At 33.1% G+C, this 21,581-nt stretch overlaps 1 protein-coding gene across 1 annotated transcript; it reads right to left on the bottom strand.

Moving 5' to 3' along the window:
• Positions 1-12,973: 12,973 nt before the first annotated feature.
• LOC145047323 (wax ester synthase/diacylglycerol acyltransferase 11-like) lies at positions 12,974-18,325 on the bottom strand. Its single transcript, XM_078995579.1, has 6 exons — positions 17,516-18,325; positions 14,811-14,883; positions 14,268-14,335; positions 13,578-13,790; positions 13,357-13,494; positions 12,974-13,260 (listed from the first exon to the last, which is right to left on the bottom strand). The coding sequence occupies exons 1-6, from the start codon at positions 18,245-18,247 to the stop codon at positions 13,075-13,077; spliced, it is 1,410 nt and encodes a 469-aa protein (XP_078851705.1). The 5' UTR covers positions 18,248-18,325; the 3' UTR covers positions 12,974-13,074.
• Positions 18,326-21,581: the final 3,256 nt, after the last annotated feature.

Genomic DNA, 21,581 nt, shown 5'->3' with positions numbered 1-21,581 from the left:
AAAACATTTGCGTTAAAATTCCAAAAGAGGAAACATAACTGTTAATAAGATTTTTTTAACGATAAATTTAACATACTCAACAAAACTTGAACCCTCGACCTCAAGTAACCTGATATTGTTGAGTTAGAAGCCTTTTGTTTAGAGTAAATTACACGAATGGTCCCTATGGTGTAGGGTAATTTGCATGTTTAATCCATAACTTTTTTTTTTTTTTAACTCAGAAGGTTCCTACTGTTTGTTTTTGTTACGTATTTGGTCTCTGTCTTACCTAAAGAGACTATTTTGCCATTAATTTTTTAATTTATTTAAATAAACACACCCAACCCCACTCTTTACATTACCTTACTTACCCATCATTTTTTCCTATTTAAATAATAGTCGTTTTAGGTAAGACAGAGACCAAGTGCGTAACAAAAAAAATAGTAGGGATCAAATGCGTAACATAAAAGGAATTTACTATTCGTGTAATTTATTATTCTATTTAACATATAGTATAATATGACGTTAAAACATAGGGTAAATTACACCGATCGTCTCTTGTGCATATGCCAGAAAGCGTGTTTAGTCCCTATTTTCAAAAATTAACTCGGACCGTCCCTCATTTGCTTAAAACTTGCACGCTTCGTCCCTGAAAGAAGATTTTGTTGCAAACTTAGTCCATACCAAAGTTGAAATGTCCAAAATACCCTTGTGTTTTTATTTTAAATTAATTTAATGCTTTTATTATGATTTTCAATTTAAAAATAAATAATAAATGACCCTCCCCTTCATCCCCCAACTCATCCACAACTGGAGAGATACAAACACACATAATCGCCGATGAGAGGGAAAATGGAGACCTTCAACTCATCGTACAATCACCGATGACCATCCTCTGACGAAACTTCCCCACCCCTTTCATTATGTTACTGATCGATAAAACCAGAAACACCAAACACACTAGTTGTAGATCGATGGTGGTGGTTTAGGATGGGTTTTCTGGGGGTGAGATACGTGGTGGGTTACGAAAATTAGAGAAGAGAGCAGGAGAAGGATATCGATGATGGGTTAACGATGATCAGAAATAACGAGCTTTCCCTCCGATCCATAAAACCATCTTGTATCTTTGATAATGTCTGTGAGCAAGCTCTAATGCGACCTCCGTTTTCCTAATTCTAGGTTTGTCATTGATGCACACAATGCTTCTTCTAAAGCTTTTGTATTTCCCGATTTTCATTTTATTGTATTTAGGTCTTTTAAATGAAGTTTTCCCGATTACAGGTTCCACCCATGCTTCTAATTTCAGTTCTTTTCACTTTCTGACTTCCGAATTTATAAACTTCCAATTGTTTTCACGTTCTTCATCTACAATGCCTTTTGATGTGTCAGGTGTTCTAATGTGTGTGTTGGTTTCGTTTTCATTTTTGCATCCAAAAAAGTATTTTTGATCTCTGTTATCTCATTTCTACTTCCGATGAAGAATTGTTCTTAGGTTAAGACAATTTCAGAAGATTAAGCTGCTTTCATTTGGGTTTGATCTTGATGGGTTTTTGCATCAGTTTGATTTCATACGACTTGATGATCTTGTCTATTTGTGTTGGGGTTTTTGTCGGCGTTGGTGAAGGAAAAGTGAGAAAGAGGGAGACGAATTTAGGTGGAAGAAGCTGAGATTTGGGGAAGAGTGGGGATTAATTGTTTTTTTCTTTTAATTTAAAACTAATAAACAAATAAAAGGAAATGGAAAAATAAATTATTAAGGGCAAAATAGTCATTTCAAGTCAATAGGGACGAAGTATGCAAGTTTTAAGCAAACGAGGGATGGTCCGAGTTAATTTTTGAAAATAGGGACTAAACATGCTTTCTGACATATGCACGATGGATGATTGGTGTAATTTACCCTAAAACATAAAAGGAATTTCGCTTCAAGTGAGCTAAAAGGCTATGAGTGAGTATTAATTTTGCCTACAAGAAAGAATTGAGAGCACAATTATTAAAAAGAAAAATTAAATAAAATAAGAGTTTATTCTAATTGTTAAAACTAAAATGAAGGAATATAAAAACTTTTTTTGAAACAACAAATGATTCAATGGAAGCCTACACACAATATTTCAACATGCACCATCCTGAGTTCGAGCTCCACATAAACGGGAAAACTTAGCATACATAGGAGTTTTCAGGAAAAAATTCTCCACATATGGCACTGAAAGAGGTATCCCCAATGTTAGAAACCAGAACCCCGACCTCACATGGAGTACAGGTTGAAATATTACGTACAGACTTCCGTTGAATAATTTTTCGTTTACATATAGGAATCATCAATCACCAAATTTAGAAATCAAATTTGAGATCTTATCACGGTCTTTTATTCATGCAAAAAGTTGGAGGATAAAAAGAAAAAAAAACATTAGTTGTATATATAGTCACGAGGGAATAAAAGTAGAAAGACCATTATGACCACTATCGGGTGTGTTTGACAAAACTAACTAGTAACGGGTAGTGGTAAGCTGATAGCTGATAAGGTTTTGTTAAAAGCTATGTCAGATAACATTTAGATTTGGGGAGTTTTGTTTAAACTAAAAACTAAAAGTTTGTAGTGTCAAACGAGGATTTTGTTTAAAACGGAGTGTTTTATCAAACACTGGTAGCTAGAACTTCTCAAACGCGTGAATTTTTGGTTTATATTAATGATTTCCTTTGATTACATGGTACATGAAAGATATAGTATGCCTAAAAGTCACATTAAAGTGATATTATTAATTAACATATGATCTCAAGGCTCACACTAACAACAACTTGATACAGTTGATTATTTATTAGAAATTGATTTTTATAAATATTCAATGAACTCTTATAATTAATTGGAAATTATTTATTTCATGGAAATAATAATTTTTATTAGCAAGTAACGTAATATATCATATGCTATGATTTATTAAGTTATGTACAATATTTTGGACTAGGAAAACTTTTTGTCTTTTACATAAATGTTACGGTTTATATTTTATAAACTTGGGTTTTATAAAATATAAAAACTACTTTTCTTTTTCTCATGCAAAAGTCGAAAATAGAAGAGACAAAAGAAATCAGGCTTTCATATTTGTTTATTCAAAAGTAATAGGTATGGGAGAAAGTATGGGGTACTAGCTTGTCTAAAGGGCTTAATGGTTAAGGACCCTTAAATTAAATCTTCACTTTAACTAGCTTAAAGGCTTTCAATTTTTGGAGGACTCCCTCGACATGGAAAATACGGAACTCCCATCCTCTCTTTCACTCTCTCTTGATTTGTTAAGAACACTTGGAGAAAACTTGCAATTTAACTTTCTTGAAGTTCACACGTTGGTTATGAAATTTCAAGCTTAGGAGTATAAGAGTTTATGGACTAGCATCTACAATTAATTTGATTTAATGTTGGTGTCTCAAAGGTTCCACATTCTCTATCAACTTCCAAGCATCCCCTTGAGGATTCAAAGTCTACAAAGGTTGTTTTACTCTTCTTCCTCTTTGGTGCTTGTTTTTCTTTTCAAACTTTTCAAGAAGATCCATGGTTGATTACAAACTAATTTTGTGTGAGAAGTCATTGCTAAAGGAGATTTCAAGGTAAGAAAATTTTCGACCCATGACGATCTTCTTCATACGACTAAATTTGACTTATTTACAAATTAATTAATGTGTTGATGTAGCTTTGTTTTCACGAGACTAAATTTGACTGATTTACAAGTTAATTGATGTGTCGATGTAGCTTTGTTTTCATGGGCGATGTTTTTCATTTTGAGGTAAAGGTGGAGATATGTGAAATGACTCGATTTTCAGACCCGATGAATATTCCACTTCATCGATATCCCCCAATAGCATTGGCGTTTTTACTATGGTGCCCGTAGTGGCACCGCAACATCTTGTTTTTTCGGATGTAGTGCAAAAATTTTCAATTTTTTTCCTACCATCGTGACACTACTAAAATTTCACGTGACATCCTTATTAAGAAATCCTACATCGGCCCGTGCACGATTGTTGAATCAATTTCAAACATGACAGTCTATGATAACTCAAGCTAAAGTCATGTAGCCCCCATAATTAGAGGTGCATAAAGCCCTGTTAAAAACCGGTTTCAATTTTCTTACTATTTTTTAGTTTCGGTTTCGGTTAAAACCTAATTGGTTTAGTTGCTATTTTTTTTGAAGTGAAAGTGAGTTAAAAAAACCAGTTCTGAAACAAAAACCAGGGTAAAAAACCGGTTCACACTTTTAAAAAAAATATATATCTAAGTGGCAGTTCGATTTTAATAGAACTATGGAAAAAACAGGTCCGACTTTCTATACCGATTAAAAAAACTTCTTTCTTTGTTTCGTTTTATCCATAAGTGGCAAAACGAGCTAAAAACCAAGTAACACGATGGTCAAGTAACGTGGTGCACTTGATGTAATGTCACATTAGGTAACCGACTACAACTAATTAGTAATCAGTGGTACATCTAAAACTCATAATTAGGATATTAGATAAGTGCATTAAGAGATCGTACAAAGGTTTTAAGTAGTTATACAATTATGTACACTTATGAAAATGGAAAAAAATTATAGAAGTTGTATTTGATGTGTTTTTAGTTTTTCTTTCAAACGACAAGAAATAATGTTTGAGAGTTGAGACTTTTTTAGAAATAGAAATTGCTCCCTTCCCGCTTCGTGGGAACACATACAAGGTTTTGTTTATTATGTTCTAGTCACACGAAAGAATAATACTACATACTATAATCGTTTTATCATTTTATGTGCACTGTTTGGGGAGACCAAACTTGGCAACTTAGAAAAGTGTAGGGACCAAACATGCAATTTTCCTTAAACTATGAGGGTTATTTTGTAATTTTTTAAACATATTGACTGTTTCTGTAAAAAAAAATACACAATAACATTTTCTGTAAATCTCGAAGACAATTTTTGTAATTTATTTTCTACACAAGGGTCAAACCTGCCAACATATAAAAATCTTAGACATATGAACTATTTTTGTAAAAAATAAACTTCTGTTAGGGTCGAAGTTGTGTTGTAAGATGTCGAAATGTAATGTTATTTTACAAAGGCCTTTTATGTCGAAAATTAAAGTCAGGTCCTTTGCATTTTTTGTATGCTTTAATGTTTTCCTATAAATAGGGATGTTACTTAGAGTTAAATAAGAATTTGGAGTTTATCTTGTCTATTTTTCTCTCTGTAACCTTGAAGCATAATATGAGCTGAAACAAGATCTTATTTACTCTCTGTGTTCACAATTCTCATTACTCTGATTTAGTTTTCATTTCTCGATTCAATACTTCATCATTTGGTATCAGAACGGGTCTTCAAAGATCAACGTGATTTTTTGAATATTGATTCTTGGTTTGGCAAAATTTGTCACAATTGGAGCATTTTTGGTGAGTCTCTCTCTATGATCTCTCTAAATCTCGTTGATTCGTGCGTTACGTTATTGAATTTTTGATCGTTTTGATTAATTGGATCTAATTCGTTTCAAATCACATTGTTGATCCAATTTTTTTTGTTTAGATCAATCCAAAAATCAAAACCATATTCTCTTTTAATGATCCATAAAATTACATCCAATTTCAGAACAGTTTGGGCCCAAAACTTTACTGTTCATCATTTTGAGTACAATTCATATTTACGTGAGTATTATTGTTCATCAAAGCCCACTTAATAAACTTAGTTTCTTCCGATTTGTTTCTAATAATCAATTCATACCTCATTTACCGAAGTTCATAGATAATCACGTTATCATGTTTTTTCTTTATGCTTGTGTATCATCAATTGAACAACCGAAATTCTTCTTGGATCTTAAATCATTCACAACATATGGTTGATTTCTCGATCTCAAAGTTGCAGAGAGTATTTCTCAAATATGTTTCTTACAGAAGTCGATTGTTCAAAATTGATGAAGATGTTGTGAAATTAATTGTTAAAATTGATGATTTCTTATTTGGAGATTATGATTGAACTCATTAATTGTTGAAATTCGTTGATTGTGATGTTTGAAATTGATTCAATTGAGGAAGTCAAATGGTAAAAGTCAAAATTGATTTTCTTGATGAAGTGGTAATCGAAGTGATGATTGAAATCAGATTCATGTTCTTGATAAAGCTATTGGTGTTGCGTGATTTGAAAAGTTGATGAGAATCGAAGTATTTAGATTCGAATGTTTGGATAATAAAATTCGACGGAAGAAGATAATCTAATGACAACAAAATTTGATGATGTTGAAGTCGTACCAAATGTTGAAACGCAGAAAGATCGGAGCCAATAGCTGATAACTTGTATGAATATCGAGTGTTTGAGATGCTCCTAATCGAAATTAGATTGAACTGGTTATATCGAACAGTTTATTGGGATCGTTCGATGTGAAAGTTTATGCTTGGTGTAGAAATTGATTTCAACAAACTATTGCTTGGAGTTCGAACGCAAGGTTTTGATTGACAGTCGAAGTATGGTCGATTTATGTTTTGCTGGTATTGGTTTTGGGTTGGTGAATGAAAAGCAAAGGGATAGTAACAAAAAGCGAAGAGTTCAAAGACATGTTGGTCGATGTGCGAAGTCTTGGTGTTGTAAAAGCGAAGCCTTGAGTTTGGGGAGTCGGACAATATTGGATTAAAATGGATTCGACTGATTTTTTTATCTTGGAGTCGTGATTCGATAGTCGAAGGATGAACAAAGCTTACTAACGAAAGCGAAATATTATTGATCAAACAACAAAGTGTGAAGATATGCGCGGTGACTTTGATGTGTCTTTCAAGTTGATTTTTGACTTCAGCCTTATACAGTTTAAATGCATCAAAAGCTTCATCTTTTGATCTCAACAGGTAAATATGTAAATATGGAGTCATCACAAAATGTGATAAAATACCTTTTTACTCCTTGAGTAAGTATTCCATTTAATTTTCCTATATCAGAATGCATCAACTCAAGTAATGATGTATTTCTCTTAACGGAAGAGAAATACATATCATTCACTAGTTTGACTGCATGTGCAACCGGTCTTGATTTGCGATCTTTGCATTTTCTCCCATAGTTACCAATATCTCTCAGACGTAGCAAAGTCTGATCCTCTTTCGCTTTGAGTTAGGATTTTTATGACTTGGTTTCTTGATTCTTTGTTTCTTGGTTCCAAAGTTCCTTTTGTTTTGTCCCCCTAGACCTGGTCTTATGAACAGAACTCCCAACTGACATGTGATGCACACTCGATCCGACTTTACCACGCTTGTCCCTGATGCGAGTTTCTTCCTCAATATGGAGGTGTTTCATCAGATCATCCAAGGAATACTCCTCAGATTTGTGCATCATTCTCTTAGAGAAGTTTTTCCACGAGGGTGGAAGTTTTGTGATGATCGCACCAACCTGAAAGAGTTATGGTATCAAGATAAAGAGTGCATTGAGCTTGTTGACCATGATCTGGAGTTCATGGACTTGCTCCATGATAGCTTTGTCATCATCCATTTGAAATTTTAGGTACTTAGACATAAGGTACTAGTTAGTACCTTCCTCATGTGTCTTGTAATTAAGTTCCAAAGCACTCCATAGCTCTCTCGGATATTTAACCGACGTGTAAAGATCATAGAGCCGATCAGACAATGAGTTCTTGATATGACCCACACATAGTTCCTCAGAATCTCTACACATATTCCTTTGCTTTACCAGGTCAAAGATGACCGCTGGATCTACAGTTTTCCCCGCCTTGGGAAATGGGAATTAGATCAATAGGAGTTGGGGTCAGTTTTGGGTCCAACATATAGGCGAGCTTCAGCACATGAAGCATGAACTTGACATTGTCAACCCAACGAATGTAGTTCTGACCATCGAATCGGTCAAGCTTGGCAAACTCTTGGTTCATGTAGTGGAGACTAGCATTTGGGATTTGGGTGTCCATTAATCTTATGATTTATAAACACAATAAAAAACCTTTAAGATTGTTGTAAATCAGATTCAATAGACATGCAAGGAAATTGACAATTAATATTAAGAATTATATGTCGATTAATTGTGACTAATAAATCCAATTATTATTAACATTATTACCAAGTTTTGTCCTGAAACTAGATTAATCATTCTCGATTAGATTTGATTATAAGAAAGGTAGAAGAAGAGTGTCATGTTATTAGATGAAAGTAAACACAAAACAGTAATGTAAAACCAACCAGTTGATGGCTGATCTTGATCTTAGAGAATAAATGCATGGACCAGACTCCTGTCCTTAAAGGTTTTTACTTCGCTTCTATCGGTTGTAAGCAACAGAGTAAAACCCCATAATTTAATGTTGATTTACTGAGTTTTCAACATCAATGGAAAATGATAAATGCAAAGTGAATACTGAGAAACCGGAAAGAAATCACCAAGAATACTGAGAGAGCCTTGAATTTTCATGTATGGAATATGGCTCCTAAGGAGCTGCATGTAACGCCCGTAGATCCGGGCTAGTCAAGTTAGAGACGATAAGCGTCAAAAATGACTTTTTGAAAGAAGATTATTTAGAATGAATAATCTTAACCAAGTTGTAGTGGTTGAAATAAGGATTCCCAAGATATAGAAACCGAAATCCGAGTTATAACGAAGAAGTTATTACCTGTCGAATTTTCGCGACAGAATCGGCACGACAATGTATGATGTAAAAAGTGAATTTACGATAAAGTGCATTTTAGCATAAGTGATCTAAACGAAAGTCGTAGTGTTCATTAAACCGAGAGCGTGCATAAAAAGAATGTCCAAATATGACTTTGTATGAGGAAGTTATGAATTTTCTAAGATTTGATATAACAGTATCCAACCCGAAACTCGAATTTTAAATTGAGTGATTTTTAGCCGAAACAACCTAAATGAGAATTGAAGATCTTGTTGATAGTAGTTCAACGCTAAAAAGACAGACAAAAACGGACGTCAGATGAAGGAGTTATGAATTTTTAATGGACTTTTCCTGTCCCGGGCTGTTAAAAATATAACTTTAATAATAAAGTCAAAATTTGCCGACGGAGTCTAAACGAAAGTTGTAGAGCATAACTTCACATACGCGTGGATATAAATAACGTCAAAAACGGAGTTCGTATGTGAAAGTTACAAAATTTTGAAGTTTTGGGCACAAACTTCGAGGTTGGTTCGGAAGAGTACGCCCAACGTACAGAAGGAGTACACCCAACGTACTCGTGTAAGTGTTTGCGGTCCGAGATTGGCCACGTAGCCCTACTCCTTTACATGAGTGCCATGTGTCATAGCCTTGATGATTCCAGAGTTATTCCTTAGTACGCCCCGCGTACCATGATGTAGCCCAACGTACTAGTTAAATTAGTAGTACGCCCCGTGTACTCTAAATTTACGCCCATCGTAATTCGAGCTTTTAGCCCTTATAAATATTGGACGATGCTAACTGATTTTGGGTTACAAACTTTCGTTTTCCCACCCTAAAGTTTCTTCAATATTGCAAAAATTACCCCCAAGCCTATTATATTCCGAAACTCTGTCCGCGTGAATCCCAATTTTGAGAAAAACACGCCGGTTTCATCGAAGAATATTGTTTTTAGGGACAAAGTGATGTCCAACCGCCGTCTTATCAAGTGAGTGTATAGTCACTTTCATCTTACACATAAATATGAAATATTTTATATAAAATACGTGCTATGTGTATATATGTTGTTTGTTTATTTGAGATGGGTGTCGAATGAATGTTTTATATAGGTTTTAAACTGTATATATATTTTATATCTACAAATATGATGGATAAAACATGGGTAGATGAAAGATTGTTTTATACAGATTCTAAACTGTATATGTATTTTATATTTACAAATATGTTGGGTAAAACGTGGGTAGATAAAGAACGAGAGATGAAAGATGATATAGATGTTATTGGCAGCTGTGCCTAATAAACAACATTGGCAGCTGTGCCAATTAGAGAATAAATGATGTTGTTGGCAGCTGCGCCCAATAAACAACATTGACAGATGTGCCAATTAGGGAATAAATGATGTTGTTGGCAGCTGCGCCCAATAAACAACATTGACAGATGTGCCAATTAGGGAATAAATGATGTTGTTGGCAGCTGCGCCTAATAAATAATATTGGCAACTGTGTCAATTAGAGAATAATTGATGTTGTTGGCAGTTGTGCCTAATGAATAACATTGGCAACTGCGCCATAGGCAAAGATGGACTTTGTGCTTATTTCTTAGGTTAATCCTTAGGAGATAAATGAAGGAGGAATATATGATTTCTTAGGGTAGATCCTTAGGAAATGAATGAATGAGGAATAGCTGATTTCTTAGGGTGGATCCTTAAGAGTAAAGAAGATAATGAGGGCTGGAAATTGAGTTGATTGTTTGATGTTTAAACATAATAAATAAATTTATTGTGGTTTATGAAATTAATAAATTTATTATTTGTGGGTTGAAAACCATATATGCTCATCAGACTCCCAAGCCCGACCCACTTAGTTTCTTGTATTACAGGTAGTGGCAAGAGCATAGTTGGATGACTTGACGAGAGATTTTGGATTATAGGTCAGTAGACGTAAATATCTGTTGTAAGGCCTATATTTTATTGTTTATGCTTTTGGTCTGTAACGAACACGACATCCCGAGGTTTTAATAAAATGAAATGCATTTTTTCGAAAGTGCTTTGATAAATCTTTATCATATTTTCTCTTGGGGACAAATTCCGCAACACCTTTTGAAAGATTACTTTGATTTTATTTTAAAAAGCATAAATGAAATCGGTCTTTTTTGGCCGAGAAATTTGGAGATGTCTCACTGCATTTATAGGTGTCGAACCCCTAGAAGGCAGAAAAGGGTCCTCATAAGCCAACCTATAGAAATCCTAGGGTGACGACTTGCTCTCCAAGCAAGCCGTTTTCTATGCCTTATAGAACATTTTGTCACCTTATCCACGAAGTCAACCGTTTGACTGGATTGATCAAACTGAATTGACCCGAATTCGTCAAAAGTAAAAGCATATCATCTCCCAACGACCGATGCGTCGTACGCCTAAATCACACCATTTCCCGCACGGATTGGACTCATATCCTTAAAGGTTTTTACTTCGCTTATATTGGTTGTAAACAATAGAGTAAAACCCCAGGATTTAGTGTAGATTTACCGAGTTTCCAACAACAATGAAAAACGATAAACGTAAAGTGAATACTGAGAAACCAGGAAGAAATCGCCAACAATACTGAGAGAGCCTTGAATTTGCGTGTGTGGAATATAGCTGCTAAGGAGCTGTATTTATAGGTGTTGAAACCCTAGAAGGTAGAAAATGGTCCTCATAGGTCAACCTATAGAAATCCTAGGGCGATGACTTAGCTCTCCAAGCAAACCGTTTTTTAAGCCTTTGAGAAATTTTGTCACCTTATACACGAAGTCAACCGTTTGACCAGATTGATTAAACCGAATTGATCCGAACTCGTAAAAAATAAAATTCCCTCAGCTCCCAGCAACCGATGTGTCATGCGCCTAAATCGTGCCGTTTCCTGCACTCGCGGTGTTGGCTAGTGCTAGGCTGGAAACTTGCCCAATTGCAATATTTCCTCTATAATTTCCAACATGTTTCAGGAAAAAACCCAAATTTAAAAAGATGGGTCAGCTACTTGCAACTTATTTTATTTAAATTGCAGATTAACTACATGCACTACCAGAAAAACAATGTATTTTATTCGATCATGGATATGCAACTTCAAGAGAGCTCAATAATCGTTTTAATGATTGCATGACATTATTTGTTTCTATCTTTTTTTTTTTTGTGTCCAACCGAGTCTTTAATTTCATGCATTTGGAGTGGAGGACGACTTAAAATGGCAAAATTTTATAAGAAAAACATGGCCTGGAGCACTTTAGAGAAAATATTCAATATAGTGAAGATTCAAGATTTAATAACTTGGAAAGAATTGGAAAGTGGACAAAGTGATAATCGGAAACAAACAAACATAGTTGCATACAATATAATCAATGATATATTTTTTAGTAAAATTTGCATTGCTTTGTTATTTTTAACATCTATCAAGGAACATGACTTTTCAGCAATTAGTTGATAATGAACAATTTGTGCAATAAGATAAGTGATATTGTATAAATGATTGTCAATGTTATAATTAAAAAAATATATGTTATATTTTATTTAATTGTTTTAGAACGATAAATCTAATATAATATTAAACTACTTCTAAGGCTAGAAAGAGTGGATGCGGGAAAGGAGTGATGGAAGATCCCCTCACTCCTGCACACCACTCCGTGAGTGAGGGAAAGAACCGCGTGAAAAGAGGTGGGGGGAGGGGGTGCCGCACTTTCTCTCTCCTCACGCTATTGGCATTTTAAATTTTTTTTTAAAATATTTATAAAATTATATAACTACTATAAAAATATAAAAAATATATCAAAATTCATGGTTTTTAATTCCCTACAAAATGAGTATAATATATGTATGAAATATATTAAAAAAAAAGTGAGGGAAGAACTTCCTACCCATTCCTTGATTTTTAGGTGAGGGAAAGGAAAGTGAGGGAAAGAAGCTTCCCTTCCACACCCTCCGGTCTAATATCACACAAATGTTTCAAAGTTGAACCTTCAACCTCAAAAAAAAAAAAATCAACATTTGATACCCTTAAATTACAAGACATTTAAAAAAAATATCAACATTTGATACCCTTAAATTACAAGACATTTGACATATATGTCATGAATAATTTACATGACACGTGAATTACAAGACACATGAATTTCTATGGTCTTGTGTTCCAAATTCGGCCTAATGCCAACAACACGTCATATTCGTTGTCTCCAATATATATCTTTTGTGACATATCTCCCAAATATATGGGTTTTGAGACGTCATATGTCCAGTCCATTAGAATATAGCTGTATACATCTATAAAACATAAAATGCAACAAGAAACGTTTGGGATTTGAGTTCAACCATGATGATTTATGAGCAGGACAGTGGCATGTTAACAGACAATTTAGGATAAAAAACAAATAAGAAGACAAGAGAGTAAAGATAATAATTATATATAAAATAATTAATTGTCTCTAAGTTAAATGGATCATATGTGGGCTTTAGAGAAGCCTCTACATGATATCTGATAGATTTTAAGCCAAATTTTCTGGGAATTTGTTGGGCTTTTCACCCATTATTTTCAATGCAGCTTCCTTCATTTCCAACAGCGCATCTTCGAAACATTTTGCTAATTTTTCTGGGTAAGGAATGATGTCTTTAGCTACAAGAATTTGCATGTCCGCCTTTCCTGCGTAACTCACCATATGCATAGTAATTGCCTGCATGATATATTTTTTTTACAAAAAAATCACCATAATTAAATATATATGTATACCATTCATTTAATAAAATACTAACAATTTAGAAAGTATTACATGTGCCAAGCTTGAAGATGTGGTTCTAATGTAGGTAACCGGGATGCCTGCAATCATAAACTCTTCTTTCGGGCCAATCACATTTGAAATGGTGAAACTAGTGTTACAAATTATCCTGTAATTAAGCAAACTTGCAAACTGAAAACTAAAATTATTAGCGTCAATTAACATATATAATGAAGATTAATTCTTAAGTTGTTCAATAATTTTATACATTTCACCTTTGGTCCCAAGCATCTCATAATAAAGTAGCCGATTTTGTATGATAGAAAAGCTTCTAAAGACAACTTCTTCCTATCAATCATCATCTTGGCTCTCTTCAAATATTGTAGAGGATCAGACCCATTTGTATGGTAGTAAATTGGTAAGAGCATCATACCAAATTTGTTCCCCCACCTTGATTTTGAATCACTCTTCATTAATTCAGCGAATTCCTATCAAATTGCCATAATATAAGATTCATATTTTATTATAGGATTGTCACTAAGTAGTGCTGTAAACCAACTGCACGAACATGAATAAATGTTTGTTTATATTCGTTCGTCTAAGTTAAATGAATAAATGTATAAATACGAACAAATAAACAAACAAATTTTGTTGTTCATTTTTGTTTGGTTAGCAAATTATTTTATTCGTGTTCGTTCGATCATAAACAAATGAACATATAAACATAAACATTCAAATAAAAACCGTAAAATTTGACCATTTAACGTTTTGATGGTTCTGTTAGACGTTATTTTTGGGTAAAACATATATAATGGTTAACTTTTTAAAAACTTTTTTTCTTTTTGTTATATTAGTCTTTTTAGTGACTTTATTTAATAAGAATCGTACCTTGGCGTTTTTTCCTTTTGCAAATATATCATTCTGATGTGGAGAAAGTGAATTAAGAATGAAGATTAGGAAGTAACCTGGAGTCCTTGTGATGGCCTCAGATTAACCATGGCTGCACCTGTTATTCTAATCCCTTCTTGAAGAGCTACAAGAGATGGTAAACTTTAGAGTAAATTACACGAATGATCCTTATGGTTTGGGTAATTTACATGTTTGGTCCCTAACTTATTGTTTTTTTAAATCGAAAAGTCCTTACTGTTTGTTTTTGTTACGCGCTTGGTTCCTACTGTTTGTTTTTGTTACGTACTTAGTCTCTGTCTCACCTAAAAAGTCTATTATTTAAATAGAAAAAATTGCGGGGTATGTAAGGTAAGGTGAGAGGGTGGGATTGAGAATCTGTTTATTTAAATAAATTAAAAAATCAATGGCAAAATAGTTTTTTTTAGATTAAACAAGGACTAAGCGCGTTACAAAAACAAATAGTATGGACCTTCCGAGTTAAAAAAATAAGTTAGAGACCAAATGCGTAAATTACCCTAAACCATAGGTACCGTGTAATTTACTCTAAACTTTATTATGGAATATAAAAATAATAGAGTTATAATGGAATGTTTATTTACGTTTTGGTGAGTGATTATCCAAATATCTTGATAGCCCCAATGATATCACACCAAACAGGACGTCATTGATCGTCTGCAATATGGCACACGGAATTTGTACAAAAGTTAATCGAATTTATAAAAGAAATACATAATAACTGAAATTTTTGGAAAGTAAAAAATCCCAAAACAAAGTTCACATTTCCTGTATTGACAATTTTAGAGAAGTTTTGATTACTTTATGTGTTTCTTCATGGTGACATGAAAATAGTTGTCTACAATGTCCTCGCATTATGTTACTATAGATATTGCATTATTGCTATTCATGTGATCAAGACATTACTATATGGATGTATATATGGATGTAAAAGAATTTTGTTTCTACAAAGAGAAAAATGAGGGACCATTGGGCTTTTTAAGAAACCATACAAGGACTTTTGGAATAAATTCTAAAATTACATACTGATTCGCCTTCCATTGTTTGAAAATAAAACGCAAGAATATTGTGCATTGAATGTGTTTCATAAAGCTTACCTAAACCCTTCAATCCGATACAATAAAGACAACTATACCACTTAAAGCATACTCGATCACATATACCAATGGACATGTACTTCAAAGCCTAATCTGCTTGTACGAAATTAATGTTTCTTTATTATAAATAAGAGTAATTTATGAAATACGTAACATATTATGAAAAGTAAAGTGTTAAAAATATTAATATATGAAAAAGTTGTGATCGGAAGGTAAGCTACTATCATAAGCATATCATCATCAGACTGGGAGCAAGTTTCTGAAATTTAATTGGTCATGAAATTGAAATGGACATGATATTAATTAAACTAACTATTATAAACGAGTACATTAGCTAACCAATTTTTATCAGCTTTTGAAAAATAATTATTTTATCCACAATACCACATTTCGGATTTGTTCTTGAAATTTTAGAGTTTTTTTTTTTTTTTTTTTTCAAAAGCTTTCTATAAATATCAATTTCAAAGTGTCTAATATCATCGTTATTGAAATGTTTGGTTTTAAGTATTTGTATCATATATATACTTCCCATTTGCTATTATTTTTGAGGTTTTTGTTAGATTTTAGAGTAAATTACACAAATGGTCCCTTAGATTTTGGGTAATTTGCGTATTTGGTCCCTAATTTATTTTTTTTACTCAGAAGGTTCCTATTGTTTTTTTTGTTACGCGTTTTGTCACTGTCTTACTTAAAAATGCTATTTTTCTCTTGATTTTTTTTTAAATAAATACACCTCTAACCTCACCCCCTCACCTTACCTTACCTACCTCACAATTTTTCTTTATTTAAATAATAGTCTTGATAGATAAAATAGAGACCAAATGTGTAACAAAAACAAACAGTAAGAACCAAACACGTAACAAAAACATAGGGATCTTCCGAGTTAAAAAAATAAGTTAGGAACCAAACGCGCAAATTACCCCAAACTATAGGGACCATTCGTGTAATTTACTCTAGATTTTAATATAAACCAATTCGAAATTCTTAAATTTTCTTCAGATTTTAGGCATGTTTTGAAATTCAAAGTTATTATTATTTTTTTTCGAAATCTAGATTTACGGTGTGAAAACTTTATACCAAAATCTGAAATCGGAAGTTTAACTTTTTGTCAAGAACAATGTTTTTATGGTGGCCGAAATAACTCATTTCGGACTTGTTAGTTATTTAAGAGAAAAATAAGTAGTTTTTCTTTAATATTAAATTATAATATGAATTGTTGAAATATGACCAAATAAAAATTGTAGTAGGGTATTAATAGTGAATTTTATTTTGCATCTATCTACCTATCAGAATCAATAAGTGATGGGCATTATATGGTTTCTAACTACTTCCAACTTTATGCAATATAATAAGTAAGTCTCTGCCTAAAATAATGTTTAATTTACTATTAATATTTATAGCATCGGCCAAAATTATACAAGTCTTCTATGATGGCGTGGCAGGAGTGAGAACTTTGTTGGTTGGTCCACATTGAATAAAGACAGACATATGGATATAGTGATATAGACCATTGACCAGGGTAAATTTCTTATACATGTGTACGTATATAATTTTTTTTTTTTATTATAATATATTCTTTAAAGTTGTATATACATCTATTTTCATGTTACAAAAAAAACGACATTTAAATATTATATATATATTTTTTTATTTCGAGTAAATATATTATGTAACTAACCCTAGTTTATATGGTTAAATGGTTCAGACGTATTTAAAATTAACTAGAAATATATCGTACTTCCCTGACATAATTATGATTTTTTTCCATGCAATACCAGAAATAGATGAACTTAAATGTCTCGTACTTGGGATGTGACTTTTGTCCCATTGCATCTTTGAAATCAACTTAAGTTTGGAAAATCTTACAAAAATTATTCTATACAAATATTTTTTTTTCTAGATATATATGTTATATGAAACTTATTAAATTAACGAAAGTAGATAAACCCCTAGAAGGGTTCATGGATGAAATTGTAAATTTAAAAATGGTTTATATTTGAATATATTATTTTGTTTATCTATGCCTTTTTTTTTGGTATATTTAATTTATTGATATTATTATGTCTACGACTATATTAAAAGCAACTCTCTCTCTCAAACAAACAAACAAATCGTATGAGATTGAAGGTTAAGGTTTTTGATAAGTAAGTAGAGATTTGAGATTAACTACTTTAACGGAATATGAAGCTTACAGTGTTTACGAAGGCGTTCTTAACCGTTTTCAAATCCTCAAGGCGAAACGTGGCGGTGACCAGTTTCCTCGGCCAAAGCTCCACGCCTGCTCCGCCTCTCACCACCGTCTTCTTATCCCGGAGCCACAGAGACCTCAAAAGAAACTCAAACATATAAATCAACGTAAAGCATATCATTTTCAACCACTTCCACAATCTTTCTCCGCCACCCTCCCTACGGTGGCTCCTAGAAGATGGAGGTAGTTCGATTGTCGGCATCTTATCGGCGTCGCTGACTTTTCTACACATAGTCAACATCAACGACAGGAGAGACACTCCGTCGCCGAGCGAGTGATGGAGGCGCAGCACAACGCATTTGTGCGCCGGCAAGATGTGTACCTCCCACAGAGGCTTATCGGTGCTGAGCGGAGACGATACTGTTAGGTCGGCGATGTAGTCGTTGACCGTCGCCTCGTCGTCATCGTTGCTGCCGACGGCGTCAGGGAGAAAGATGATATGCCGGTTGATATCGAGTTCGACTTTTTTCCAGCGTTCACGGCCGTGATTATCTTTGACCAAAAGGCTGGTGAATCTTGGGTGCTTTATAACGAGAGAATCAGAGATGACAGATCGTACAAGCTCTACTCCGACAGGACGATCCAGTCCGAGAACACAGTTGATGATCTGCTCCGTCGCCGGCTGTACGAACAAGCGGCCGGCCGGTGTTAGTGGTTCGTCTACATGAATACTCATTCTGAGGGACAGATTGAGGTGTTGGGTCTCAGGGTTTTGTTGCGTCAATTTACACCTTTTTAAATAATAGCTTGTTTAGGTTGTGTTCCGAATAAGATATTTTTTATGTGTATTTAAACTCCCTCGAATAAGATGAAATAAAAAAAAATAAGAATAAAATGATTTATGTTAATGAAAAAAAAACTGTTTACTTTGTTTAATAGAATTAAATGGGCCATTTCTAAGGAATTTGATACTCTATTGTTTTTATTTGTGAACCGTCTTTTTAGTTCCATCATAAAATGGAATAAAAAAAAGTAACGTGACACATTGTTTATGTAAATTTAATTAGTTTTTGGTAAGATTTTGGTTTAACTTTAGTTTATATTTTAAAGCCAGCTAGACAATGAACAAGGTGCCGAATTGATTATTCACCCTTTTGCTTTGAAAAATAAAAGGATCCATTAATTTTTTTTAGTAGTTAGAGGCATAAATTTCAAGTTGACTGGTTTAATAAGTCATTTTAGACCATCTATGTTGGATGAATTTTGTCTATCAATTACATCTTACAAATAATATAGACCATTCATAGCAATTGATGAATTTTGTGTATCAATTACATCTTGCAAATGATATGGACTACTATGTTATTTGATATTTCTTATTCCACTTTAAATATATTGAAAGCACATTTACAATTAATATATATTAATCAAAAAAATAATAATATAATAGGATGAACCACTTGTATGTTTTGAAAGCTTTGCAACAGTTGAAAAAAGAGTATGTATGTGACATATAAAATTGATTATATGACATTGCAAAAACATTTAAAAGATAGAAAAAAGAATGTGTAGGTGACATATAAAATTGATTATGTGACATTGCAAAAGCATTTAAAAGATAGTGATCGATGCTTATTCTATTTTATATGCCACATACACACTTTTCTTTCAAATGTTACAAGGCTTTCACAAATGCAAGTGGCTCATCTTATTATATTATTACTTTTTGATTAATATATATATTAATTGCAAATGGATTTTCAATATATTTAAAGTGGAATAAGAAATATCAAATGACATGATGGTCAATATCATTTGCAAGATGTAATTGATAGACAAAATCCATCAACTGCTGTGGATGGTCTAAAGGATGAAATAACTTATTAAACCAGTCAACTTGGAATTTATGCCTCTAACTACTAAAAAAAAATTATTGATCCTTTAATTTTTCAAAACAAAAGGGTGAATCGTCAATTCGGCAGCTTGTTTATTGTCTAGCTCGCTTTAAAATAAAAACTAAAGTTAAACCAAAATCTTATCAAAAAATCATTAAAATTTACATAAGAAATATGTTACGTTACTTTTTTTTTTCAATTTTTTTTATAATAGATAACCATGTAGGATAATGTTTGATGATTTGGCCATCTAGTCATCACATTAGTTGTCACTAATTAGATGTCACTGTTAAAGACAATGAACATCGAACCCTCAAATAGTTCTATCATCGTACCTTATTATCATTTTCGATCTATTTCTCATAAATTGTATCGAATCATCTCATCTTTAAATTTCTGCTTCAAATCAAAATGACTTTTTCTGCAAGCTACTCATATGGCGGGTTCCGTGAATCCAACCTAGAACTTCCAATCGACCACGAGTTGTTAGCGATGGAGACTCGAATCGAACTTATGCAAATAAGAGCATAGATGGTGGCACGCTTCACTACAATGAAGGTGAAACGTGTTTATGTGAAGAAACTGAAGATGTTCTGGTTGATGTTAATTGACATAAGTACATTGTTTGGGGTTTTGGTTGTTGGTTGGATGTAGGGTGCGGTTTGATGATGGAAAAAAATAGTGTTTTAGGAGTTACCGCTTTTAACAAAATTTGATTTTACCTTTAAATAAAATTAGTTTTAGGGTTTCTTTAGGTTATTTTACTTCGACAATGTTTTTTTTTTGTTGGTAAATACTTTTTTATTAGGTTTATCAAAGATGATAATCATTTGTATTATGTGTATGTCCATTGTGCATGACTTAACTTTGAACGTAGAAATGTAATTTATGACTATTATCTGGAGTATTTTGCGACACTGTTTATGGTATTATTTTGTGAAATTTATGTTGTTCATTCGTGACAGATTTCTAATTTTAATATGTGGTTAATTTGTGACAAAGTTTTGGTTTTAATCTATGGTTAGTTACGGGTTTACTTTGATAAAAAAATCTTGTTTTATGTTGTTAAGTTGTGCATAACATGACTTAACTTGAATTCATATGTGTATATGAAGCATAAGTGATATATGTATTTCTGATCCAATTGATATGTGTGATCCAAAGAAAAACTGTGATCCAAACACAATTGATATGTGCATTTTTGATCCAACTGACATGTGCATTTATGATCTAATTGTTAAGTTCATATGAAGCACCAAATGTAACACACACAAACATATGAACCATGAAAAAATAATGTGATCCAAGTAGTAAAACTTCATATTGCAAAGTAACATGAAATAATCACACAAACATATATAAATGTCATTGGAGAATTAAAAATAAAAACAAACAAATTAACTTTGTCCATAAATAAACACAACCCATCAACCCATCAATCATAATCCAACTTCATTCGTTTGGTTGAACTATTACCTTCCCAATTTTTCCTTTTACACTTTTTGCCAACTTCTTCTTAACTATCCATTATGATCTTATTGGCATCTTCTGCTTTCCATTCTTATGATCCTCATTCAACCTATGACTTACCTCTTGTGACATTGACTTGACACATTCTTCTTGACCTTCCTTATGTTAACCAATCTTTTGTTTTTTACGTTTAATTTGAGTGTTTTTTCTACTTGATTCCAATTTGACTTATTATGCTCAACCTACTTGCATACACCACATATAATTCTTTTGCCAACTTTTGAGACCATGTTTTTTCCGATCATTTCTGAAGCATGTAACATCCCGATTTCCAGGAATAAGATTTATTCTTAAATCAAGTTATCGGTTGGAGCTTGGCAAGTTGATAGTCTCAACTCGGCATGTTGAAGGGCTTTTTAGGGTGCACATTTTTATGGACCAACTCGGCGAGTTGTTGTGGAGAACTCGACGAGTTGATGGCTGGGTAGGAAACCCTAAATTTTAGGGTTTTGCACCCTATATAACCTCCTTAAGTCCTTAAGGCTGATATTTTATTAGCCTCCAAACCCCCATATCGGCCGTTGTGAACCCTAATCACACTTCCCTCTCATTTTGTGATCTAGATTCTAGTGTGGTATTTTTAGAGCAAAAGGAGAATAAGTAAGAAGAAGGAAGTAGGGATCTAGCAAGCAAAGCTCTCATCTT

The sequence above is a fragment of the Lactuca saligna genome, chromosome 5, assembly GCF_052625555.1.
Source record: "Lactuca saligna cultivar CGN05327 chromosome 5, ASM5262555v1, whole genome shotgun sequence".
NCBI lineage: Eukaryota > Viridiplantae > Streptophyta > Magnoliopsida > Asterales > Asteraceae > Lactuca > Lactuca saligna.
The sequence above is the reverse complement of the archived record's forward strand: the minus strand, read 5'-3'. Positions and strand labels throughout refer to the sequence as shown.